This window comes from Panthera onca, chromosome F1, assembly GCF_046562875.1.
Source record: "Panthera onca isolate mPanOnc1 chromosome F1, mPanOnc1 haplotype 2, whole genome shotgun sequence".
Taxonomy (NCBI): Eukaryota; Metazoa; Chordata; class Mammalia; order Carnivora; family Felidae; genus Panthera; species Panthera onca.
In genome coordinates, this window is record NC_138355.1 from 3,150,281 (window position 1) to 3,162,211 (window position 11,931).

Below are 11,931 nucleotides of genomic sequence, written 5' to 3' on the forward strand. Positions count from 1 at the left end.
GACTGAATGTTACTGCTGAGCCATGCTCAACTGTATTTCTTGAAGTGTGCAGCATGAGGAGTTTTTTGCGAGTGTAGACCTTTATTATGTGCAGTGTCAGTGGTACGTGTCTCCTGGGGAAACACATCTCTCCTCTCTCTCTCACCTGTCTCTCTCTCTCTTAGGAGTGTGTCTCATTCTCTTTGTGTGCTTCCCTGTCGCTCACTTTTTGCCTGTCTCAAACACACACACACACACACACACACACAGCACAGTGAATACATTGTCTTCTCACAGTGTCAACATAGACACAGGTTTTCCCCTCGGAAATCTGTCTTTTCTTCACACCCTCAAGCCTCTGTCCTGCAAGGAACCTGGGTTCAGGGTAACTTGCACACTGATTCCAGCAGGAATGCCCGATCTTCCTGACCATATTAATCATTTCATCAGTTGGTTAAGTGTCCCACTCTTGATTTCGACCCAGGTCATGATCTCAAGGTGTCTGCGATCAAATCCATGACTGGGATTCCACCCCGCTCCCTCAATCAATCAATCCATCAATCAATCAATGACCTTTTAAAAGTTGCCCAACAGAGTATGTAAACTGATGCAGTGAATATGAAAAAACAATATGGAAGTGCTTCAAGACATTTAAAACAGAAGTACCATTTGATCCAGCAATCCCACTTTGGGCTAACACATCCAAAAGTATTGAAATCTGGTCTTCTGAATGATACCTACACTCCCTTGTTCTGCATTCACAAAAGCTAATATAGCGAAACAACTGAAGGTCCATTGATGATCAAATGCACAAAGACAATGTGGTGTGTCCATACAATGGGTGACTATTCAGCCTTAAAAAGGAAGGAAATCCTGTCATTTGTGACAACACGGATGGCCCTGGGGGACTTGGTGTTAAGCGAAATAAGCCAGACACAGAAAGACAAATACTGCAGGATGACACTTACATGTGGAACCTAAAATAGTCAAATGCATAGGAACAGAGAATAGACTAGGGGCTGGAGGGAGGGGAAAGGGAGGCAATGTTGGTGTTCAGGGCACCAAGTTTCATTTATACAAAAGAAGTCAGTTCTGGAAACCTACCTTGCAGCATAGGGCCTGTGACAAACTGCTTGAAAATCAGTAAGAGTGAGTTTGTAGGTTGAGTACCCTTACCACAAAAGACACAGAAGTAAAGCTCCAACAGACACTGTGTGGGCAAATACCTTTATCTGGGTGAGACAGGATAGAAATCAGAGCAATCGAGTCATTGAGAGCATGGGGTTGGTGCCTGTTGGGCTGTGCCTAAGTTCCCTGTACTGCACAATGAAAGCTTTCTTAGGGGCTGCTTATTAGTCTTATGGTATGAAGTTGAAAGTGATTAAATGCAGGAAAAGTCTTCGGAAAAAAATGACCGATGGTTCAGAAGCAGTGTTTAAGTGTTCAGTCACTAAAAGTCCGGAACATTAACCTAAACACTTGGTAGTGGTTGAATCTAGAGTGGGGACTTGGATGGCTACAGGACAAAGGAGGATGGAAGCTTCCTTTTCATCCTGTCCGTGGCTAGGATGCTTTACAGCTCATGGGGAAGTCCTGTTACCACCTCCTGGGATCCCCATATCAACCCCGTGGGGCAGAGAGGGCAGGGCCTGTGACCCATATTTTCTGAGAGATTAAGTGACTCAGCAAGATTCACTATTCTGAAGAGTGGGAGGTCCAGGATAGGAATGTAGATGTTGCCCGGGGACAGAGATCCCTGAAAATCTGGGACCTTCCCAGGGCACCTGAGATCATGCCTTGAACCCCTGAGCCAGGGGCTCCCCCAGTCTCTTTATCAAATCTTCCTCCCCACGGTCTCTGTGGAAGACAGTTGATGCCCTGGAGGAGGTGCCTAAGCTAGGAGAAAAGTGCAAATCCTAACTCAGCCTCCCACCTCTAGGTTTCAACCCCTGACCCAAGGCACAATGCAGTTACCACCAAGTGAAGCCCTTCTGAAGGAGCAGGCGAAGCCCAACAGTGGCCATCCTCACCCGGCGTCCACACTACCAGGGCTCTCACAAGGAGCCTTCCCCAATGGCCACTTGGCCACCTTCAGTGGCCAGTGGTCTGCCCAGCTCCCAAGCTGACTCTGAAGCCACGACATTCCAGACCAACTGTCACATGACAGCTCTGCCCAGAATTAGCTTCCCTTCAGTTGACTAAGCCTGGCTGAGCAGCTACTGTGAATTAACTGCGAAATTGGCCCATCGGGCTGGTGCTTTGATGGTTTATTGAATGTAGGCTGGGACACTTAACGTGGCACTGACTATCGGTCTGTGGAACCATCTGAGCAGCCAGGACTAAGGCCTGGCTGGTGAAGGGCAGGGGCTGTACTGGCTCTGAGTGGGCCCCTTCCCAGTTCCTCCTCCTTCCCCAAAACCTGATCCCTACGGACTCCTCATCCTTCTTGAGACCCTGCAGTGGCAGGGGCCCATGTCCCATCTCCTTTTAGATGGACCCCTCCATACCCACGGCCTGCAGAAGCCTCCTCCCCCTCCACCGCCATGACTCTCCCTAAGGATCACCCGGACCTGCATTGATCTTTCATCTGCTGTTTACTGTTTTGCAGGTGATTATAACCAACCCTTTACTGAGAGACTAGATTCAAATCTAGGCACAGCAGTCTGTGTTAGTTAATCATAAATCCTTTGTTATGAAGCTCAGCAATGATTCACAAATTGTGCATAAGGAAAGCCCACCATTGAAAACCAAACAGTATTATTAATTATGTGCTATTTTTCTTCTCGTCTTGCCTTGCGATGCTACCCGGATATATATTCATTAAGCATGTCAGCTATTGGCTTTCATTTACTAGCAAGCAATGGGATAGTTCATTAAGGAGCAAAGGCCCCACTGGAGCATGGGTGAGAGTGTCTAAACAAGGAGGATGGACACCGGGCTAGTAATCAAATGTTTGAGTTCTTATTGGTCACGGTCCCTACAGTGTGTAGTTCTTGGGAATCAAGCTGTTTTTAGGGCTCATGCTGATAATGTTACCGAATATACTACATTATGTCCCTGAATCTTTTTTCCTGAATGAGTCTTCACACACCACATGCAACGGGGCCTGAACTCATCACCCAGGGAGCAAGAGATGCATGCCCCAGCAGCTGAGTAAAGCACCAGCCCGTTATGTTCCCGATTCTTATCAGATTTGTGCCGTGTCCTGAAGAATGACCACACCATGAAACTGACTGAGCAGGCGCTGACCAGTTCTCTAACTCAGCTGTACAAGGGAGCAGCAATGAGGGTGATGGCACAAGGTTCATTGTGAATTGGTACTTTGAGGCTTCATTTTCGTTGTCTCATGGGTAGGCTCACAGAACTTCAGCATTACTAGGACTCACTCGTATTGACCATGCCATCCAACACCTCTAAAGGATCTCTTCAGTCCTTACTGGACTCAGGCCAAGTGCTGAGGAGTAGCTCAGCACTGGCAGAATTTGACCAGGTTTTCCTAACTTGTGCCTCCAAACTTGCAGAATCTTTGAACTGACCAGAACCATGTAAGATTTCTAGATCCTTTTCATATTAGTGACTACGGCAAGTTCTATAATAATCTGCCTTGAGAGTTTCCCTGGGCTATGGGACCACAGAGACTACCTCATAATAATAGACAGCATGTGGGATTTTCCTTGGTCCAGGTGATTCCTGATATACACACAGATGCTGGAACTCCTTTGCACAGCCAGTGATCCCATGGCTAAGTAGAAGTGCAGTTCAGTAGTTAAAGCATGAGCATTGGGACTACAGGCCTGGGTTCACATCCTGACTCTTAGAGGAGTTCATGCTCCTGGACACAAGAATCTCTGTGCCTCAGTTTCTCCTCCTGAGAAGTAGGAAGAGTAACAAACCATCACATATGTTTGTGATGGCATTGAATGAATTATTGCATGCAAAGTGTGCGGTGTATGACAAGTGGTCAGAAAGATTCATTAGAGGAGATAGATCTTAAATGAGACCTTACGATTTTGCAAGTTCCAGAGGTGGATTCAAACCTGGGACTCTGAGTTCCCAGACCATCGTTCTATGACACACAGCTGCTTTGCTTTGCCTAAAACTATCATTTTACCTCAACATAATTTAGTTTTGACAGAATCAGAGGCATCAAAAAAAAAAAAAAAAAAAAAGGAACACAAAAGAAAAGAAAAAAGAAAAAAAAAAGCTGTTGGTGACCCCTGGATCCCACTCTCTGTGGCCCTTGACCAGAAATATTCATGATTGTTCTCCAGAGTGATCCAATGTATACAGTGTAATTCTGGATGACACCCAAAGGATAAAAGTAAATGTGTGTTTGGGGGCCACAAATTGTTGGAACTCTCATATTGTTAGGGTCTCTCTTGGACAACTCTTTATGTGAATGAAGGAACACATCTCCCCAAATACTGAACCCAGTACCCATTTTTGGTATAAAGATTATAGGGAAAGCATGTTAAAAACAATGATGGATACCTTCCATATCAACCATTCTGGATTCACTCTACATTTCTGTAATGAATAATTTGAATACATACTTTTGGAGTTTTAAAAGATCTTACATTACAATAGACATTGCCGTGTGTTTTCCCCTAGGAATACCTAGTGGTGACAAGAAAGGGGTGCAGGATATAGGCCACTTTTCTCAATGGAGAAAAAATATCAAGAGAGCTATCTTGATAGAATAACCGAAAATCAAGAGATAAAACAAAACTATAAAACATATTCATCACTCCGAACGACCAGATAGAGGAGATTTTAAACCATGGAAAAATATTTTGAGCAACAGCTAACTGTCCAGTTAGTAGCAGACAGTGTTAAGAAGATCTTTATGAACATACCACGGCAGCAACAAATCAGATTGCCCATCTTCGAAGACGCTAGGTACAGATCTGAGAACTCACTCGCTATCAGATTTGAACTGCTCAGCTCAGAGACTGGCAGTTGGAAAAACGGGCATCTTACATCATTTCATCGCCATGGCAACAGAGCTTTCATGGGGAATGCAGGTGCACACCGTCCAACGTCTGCTGTGTGGACAGGTGCGTCTTTCCAGAGACAGGGGCACCATTGGAGATTAAGTGCTTGTGTTTCAAAAGCTGAATCCTGGTCTCACACATTGTCATTCTCTGGTTTGAAAATAAATTACATGAAGGGAAATGACCTGACCCCTCCAACACCAATTATAATAACTAGTCAAAATTGCAGGGTGAAGAGGGAAAAAGAGAATATTGTGAGAAGAAAGAGAGGTCCCATTTTTTTATTTGCAACACAATCCATACCCATTTCTACCAACCTCAGTCCCAGGACACCTCTAGAACGAAGTTTAAAATTTGTCCCAGATGAAATATTAGAAGTAATCATTATATCTTAAAGTAATTTAGTCAGGTTATAGACCCATTAATTATAAACACAATTTGATGTAGAGTAATTACATAGAAGGCATATTTATTTTCTTAGCAAAGGTGTGGGACAAGGAGTTTACCTTTAGCTCTTCACTGAAACACACATGCCTGTGTTTTTGATAAAAAACTAACAGCTACATTAATTACATGTTTTTTCTCTACCAAATTAGTCTAGAAGTTTAGAATCAGGGATGGTACATATAGAAAAAGTCATAAAATGAAAAATAGTAATTAAAATAATATTTACATTAAGAAAATATAATAAAAAGAAAAATTTCAACTAAAACTAAGGGAAAATTTTCTTGTGTCAATATGGGAAAGGTGAACAGAAATGTTATCGTGTTCTTTTTGAATGGTAGAATCAGACTTCTATTAATTTTATATGTTCTAAATCTTAAGATTTTCTACTCTGCCGTTGTATGTATGTTTTAATCAGAAAAACAATAGGAAAGGTATTAAATTAATATAGATTTTATAAAGGTATAAAATTAAGTAATAAAGATATGTATTTACATTGCAAAAAAAGAAAAAAAATGTCCAGGGCTTTGAGCTGAGATGCAAGGAGGACCCAGACTTAGCAGGATCCCCCGTTCTGTCTGCATGTACTACCTGGCTTAGACATGAACCCAGGACAAGGGTGACTTTCAGGATTCCAACAGGGCCCAATTCTCCACCTTCCAGGTCACTGTTCTCTGATAAAAATTATGCAAAGCACATACATAGTTTTGGCTTTGCCAGTAAACACACTGGAAAAAGGAAAATCAAAAACAGTAAAACAGTGAAGCTAATGTGAGTAATATATTTTTGATCCGATACATCCAAAATGTTAAGATTTCCACTGTGACACATGAAACGTGACCACATTTCAAGGGCTCGAGAGCCGCTCAGAGCTGGTTGCTACCGTAGAGGAGAGTGGAGATAGAGATCATTCACAGCACAGCAATAGAGTGGACGGTACTGTTCAGGATCTCCTAGGCTATACTTTAGGAACATAATGAAATAATCCACTTTGTCAGACTGAGTACTGAGAATCACATCTCTGCCTGGAATCTCCAGACCCAGAGTCAGTGTGTGACAAAACCACATCCGTGTTGCCAGGCATGGATTGGATGGTCGGCACTCAGTAATGGTTTAATCATCTAAATTCTCCATCTTGCTATCTCCTTAGCCATCTTCTTTAAAATGTGAGAAACCAATTAATTTAATGAATGTATAGGAATCATTTAAATTACCTAAAAGAATTCAGCGCTCCCCTCACCTCCCCTTGAATCCTGGCCTCCAGACTTACATTGGAGTTTCTCTCTCTCACTCACTGTATTCACACCCTCTCAATGCCCCATTAGTCCAATATTACTGTTACTTAATTCAGGTACATACTAGATTATTGTACCTGGAGAGAGTACCTTCCCAGTTCTCTGGGATACATGATATTGGCTTCTGGTGGTCCCCAATCAGGGAGAAATTGGGCCCCCAGGGGACATCTGGCAAATTCTGGCTCCGTTTAAGGTTGTCAACAGTGGGGAAGGCACGGCTGGCATTTGGCAGGCTGAGGCCAGGGATGCAGCTAAACATTTTGCAAGGCATCCTGCAGCTCCTCACAAGACTTACGTTGCGTAAAATGTCAACAGAGCCCAGTTTAAGAAACCTTGTCTTAAGCCAGGTCTATTAAGTCTCTTTAAGAAAAAGGAGGATTCCTCCCAATCTCTTTGAACCCAATGTTAAAGGGTCGATATCTATCTCTCTATAAGGAATGAGGCACAGACCCCACTGGTGTGAATGCATTAAATATATTCTCATAGTTAGATTTTGTAAAAAGTAATGAGGGCTCGCCTGGCTGGCTCGATCCGTGGAGTGTGTGACTCTTGATCTCGGAGTCGTGAGGTTGAGCCCCAAATGGGTGCAGAGATTACTTGAAAGGAAAATTAAAAAAAAAAATTTAAGGTTTATTTATTTTTGGGAGGCAGAGAGACAGAGTAGGGGAGGGGCAGAGAGAGAGAGGGAGACACAAAATCCAAAGCAGGCTCCAGGCTCTGAGCCAGTCAGCACAGAGCCCGACACACGGCTCAAACTCATAAAGCGCGGGATCATGAGCTGGGCCGAAGTCGGATGCTCAACTGACTGAGCCACCCAGGCGCCCCAAACGTAAAATTTTTTTAATGTTTACTTGTTTTTGAGAGGGACACAGACAGACAGAGTGTGAGTGGGGGAGGGGCAGAGAGAGAGGGAGAACACAGAATCCTAAGCAGGCTCCAGGCTCTGAGCTGTCAGCACAGAGCTGATGTGGGGCTTGAACGTGTAAAACAACAAATCATGACCTGAGCCAAAGTCGGATGCTTAACTGACTGAGCTACCCAGGGGCCCTGTTAAAAACTAAAATGTTTTAATTAAATGTAACAATCATTGCTTCGAGAAGTGTACTCTAAAAGCTCACTCCGGGGACACCATCGTTTCTCCCCAGATATTTCTCTCTGTGATTGCAAATATGTATTTTCAAGGATTTGTGAAGCAAACTGGAGTGTGTGCAAAATGACAGGAAATTGGACAACAACGTTTCTGTTTTGAAACTTCTGCTACCGACTGTAACAGAAATGAGACTACTAATGTTACACTAAATCCTATCCTGCATCTTCTATCTAAACTAACATTCACATCAAAACTATTATTGATTAGCCATTTCACAGCATTTCCATCCCTTGGTAATCCTAGTAAAGTGTATGAGGTTGAAATCTGTTGGTGGCTGACAAAGGTGTGAACTCAGAGCATTTATAGTCCATTTAGAACAATGTCTCTCAAAGTCAAAAACAACCACCACTTCTCGATATTGGCATTGTATGAGTTTCATGTTTGCTTTCCTTTGTTCAGCTCAAGTTTGGACATGTGTGAAAATGTACAAGAAGCACGAGAATTGAGAAGCGCTTGACTCCTGAGGTAGGAACTTAGAAATAACTCTTAGATAATCTTAATATTTCCCCTTCTTGATGTCGTGCCACAATTCAGGGAAGTTTCCTTTGCTTTATTCTTTACATAGTGTGCAATCAAGTTTTCTCCCTTCCATTATGTTCTGTTGTTTGTATTACTCCTAGATAACCAGGAAAGTGTAGGGAGAAGCAAGGTCAGGAGACAATGTATGGGAAGTCTGATGGATTTCAAAGCATTAAGTCATAGATCAATCCAAGAGTCACTATTTGTTGTCTACTTTTCTCCTTGTATTTGATATCCAAAATCAAGACCACAGGCCCAGCTCTCCTCTAAATTTGTGTCATTAAAGAAAATTTAAGACCACACCCTCTATCAGAAGCCCCCCCCCCCCCCCCCCCGCAAGTTGTCCTGGGAGAGCAAAGTACAAACATCATTTGTCTTGGGACAAAAGGAAAGGTTTCTACAGGTAGGAACAATTGAGGGGACATTGGGTGTAGCGGAGTTTGGCCACACAGTAAGGATGGATCAAAGTTCCCCGGAAAATGGGAAGGCTGAACACGTACCTACGAGTTGAAACGGCTACAGTTTTGAATCGTCCTGTGAAGAAGCAGGGGGTGAGGCTACCCCTGGTTATCAGGAGACAGAAATGCTTACTGAAGGGAGCAACTGCAGGATCAGGTGGGTGTTTGCCTTCCGGTGGGCATTTCAGAAGGTTAAGAGTGGATGCCTTAAGCCTGCATGAGGCCAGGCACAGGGAAGTGCTTCCATCGTCTTTGACATAGCTCCCCCTAGCGGCCAGCCGTGTTTACTACCACTCGGTTCACCCAACCTTCTTCGGGTGTCTGCCAAAGTCACTCAAGAACTACAATCCCTCCGCTTTCCTACAGTTGAAGAATAAAGACCCAAATAAGTGAGACACAACACAAACTTCTCAAATTTCATCGACAGATCACTAATAAAGATATTTAAAATGCGTGTAATTTACCAATTGTTGTTATGACCTTCCCATATTTTGAAGCTCAAATCTGTTTAAAATATGCTTCGTGGGCTTTGATACACCAATAATCTTATATTTTACTGTGCAGGAAAACGTGATGGCAGTAAGAGATTTCTACTTTCTAGTCACTGGGTGGCAATAAAATCAAAGTGAAGAATTTATCTCCTAGGAGTGGAACCAAGCACAGCCAGTTTCCTTCCCCTCCTCAGCTTGGTACCCCACGGTTCCTCAAAACTAGGTTCTGGGCCCACATGTTTCAAATCGTTGCGCTAACGTGAGTGAGAATTCATATCCTATGGAAGCTAAGTGTATTAAGTAGTAACCCAGAAGGTTTTAATTTTAAACAGTGAGTCAAATTGAAATGGGAATTTTATGACACATTATGTGCTTGACAGATGAAGCATATTTGTGTAAGCAACATAACTATGGAGTATTGTATAGAGAGAGTAATATTAATGAAATTAAATATTCATGTCTGGTTTTGTCCACAAGACAAGGAAAACATGATATTTATTGACCACAGATAATTCTTCACCTTTATCAATCCTCGTATTCAAAATGTCTGAAACTGCTATTTCTTTTGAAAGTTCGGTTCCATGTGGAATAAAAACACATGTGGCACCATTTCTGTCATCAGGACATCTCAGTCCTCCCAGAATTAAATTAAAACATAATCGGATGATGAAATAGGTGAGTCCTGGTATGGTAGGGTGGCAAGAGGACCCTTTAACATACGGAGCCCCTTCTGAATCAATCTCATTTCAGAACTGAGCCCCCTTTGAAAGGAGTTGGAAACCAGAGAAGAATCTCCTAGAGGAGGAGTCCACTCTTCTGCAACCTCCTTTTTGCTGGTCAGTGTTCTTCAAAAGGCACATGGGAGACGGCAAAGTGCAGGGAACGAATCCTTCTATGAATACAGCAAGTGTTATGGAGGCCACCTCCATCACAAACACAGTGTGTGCCCCTAGGGACACTGTATACGCCTGGGCTTTCTGTTCTAGGAGCTGTGGGTGGGAGTAGATTTTCAGCACCCAGGCTTGAGAGATGACATATTCTTTCTTTTCCCTGAACAGATCATGACTTGGACTGTTGTACGAGATGTTGAATTGAGTTTCTCCCATTGATTGGTTCAACCTCTCAGCTGCTGCTGTGGGTCTGAGCCACGGCCAGGTTGGAGTGGTTCTGCGAGTTGGGAGGATCTCTCAGCCTAGACTGGCAATCGCAGGCAGAAATAGAATGGGACCCACCCATGTCAACTACAGATTGTCTAGTAGCTCTATGGTAAAAAGAAACAAGTCAAAAATCAAATCATTGTAATGGGCAAAATGGTACCACTTCAACATGTCTTTGATTTCAAAAATACATTGTTTTTAAAACCTCAACAAGAAAGTTGTTTCTTCTTCTTCTTCTTCTTCTTCTTCTTCTTCTTCTTCTTCTTCATTCTTATTCTTCTTCATTCTTCTTCTTCATTCTTATTCTGTCCTCAGAATCAGTGTGCATGTCACACTCAGAGCACGGCTCAATTCAGAGGAGCTGAATTCCAGGGCCTCGATTTCCACAGGCGGTTGGTGGCTACAGTATTGGACACTCCAGGTCTGCTCTATTTTACCAGCTCAGGTCAAAGCTGAATGACCAACTGAGTCTTTAATTCTACTTAGCATCTCAAATATCAGAAGAGCAGCACCAAGAGTGACTTATGTTTATATTTGTAGTGCATGGCATTTCCTAGTAGAGGGAGGACACGTAGTAGGTACGTGACATGTCTATGCAAGCAAAGAGGATAAAACCCCACGCAGTCCTGTTCCTTTAGGTCCTTAGGAAACTCTAACCATGCTCATTTTCCCACAGAGAGTGAGTATGGCTGAACATTTTAAAGAAGGAAGGAGATGTCTCATCTGCCTCAGTTATCTTGAAAAACCCATGTTCCTGGCACAAAAACAGACACATAGACCAATGGAATAGAATAGAAACCCCAGAACTAGACCCACAAACATATGGCCAACTAATCTTTGACAAAGCAGGAAAGAACATCCAATGGAAAAAAGACAGTCTCTTTAACAAATGGTGCTGGGAGAACTGGACAGCAACAAGCAGAAGGTTGAAACTAGACCACTTTCTCACACCATTCACAAAAATAAACTCAAAATGGATAAAGGACCTGAATGTGAGACAGCAAACCATCAAAAGCCTAGAGGAGAAAGCAGGAAAAGACCTCTCTGACCTCAGCCATTGCAATTTCTTACTCGGCACATCCCCAAAGGCAAGGGAATTAAAAGCAAAAATGAATCACTGGGACCTTATGAAGATAAAAAGCTTCTGCACTGCAAAGGAAACAACCAACAAAACTAAAAGGCAACCAACAGAATGGGAAAAGATATTTGCAAATGACATATGGGACAAAGGGCTAGTATCCAAAATCTATAAAGAGCTCACCAAACTCCACACCCGAAAAACAAATAACCCAGTGAAGAAATGGGCAGAAAACATGAATAGACACTTCTCTAAAGAGGACATCCGGATGGCCAACAGGCACATGAAAAGATGCTCAACGTCGCTCCTTATCAGGGAAATACAAACCAAAACCACACTCAGATATCACCTCACGCCAGTCAGAGT

General features: G+C 42.9%; 1 protein-coding gene across 9 annotated transcripts in view; it reads right to left on the reverse strand.

Annotated features, from left to right (window-relative positions):
- Positions 1–5,030, reverse strand: part of LOC132676859 (uncharacterized) — a 349,918-nt gene extending 344,888 nt beyond the window's left edge. For all 9 annotated transcript variants that reach the window (XM_081791818.1, XM_081791819.1, XM_081791817.1 and 6 more), the window contains exon 1: positions 4,836–5,030. In XM_081791818.1, coding sequence (XP_081647944.1) covers positions 4,836–4,863 — 28 coding nt within the window. In that variant the 5' untranslated portion in view covers positions 4,864–5,030. The remainder of the gene's footprint in view (positions 1–4,835) is intronic.
- Between the last annotated feature and the right edge of the window lie 6,901 nt (positions 5,031–11,931).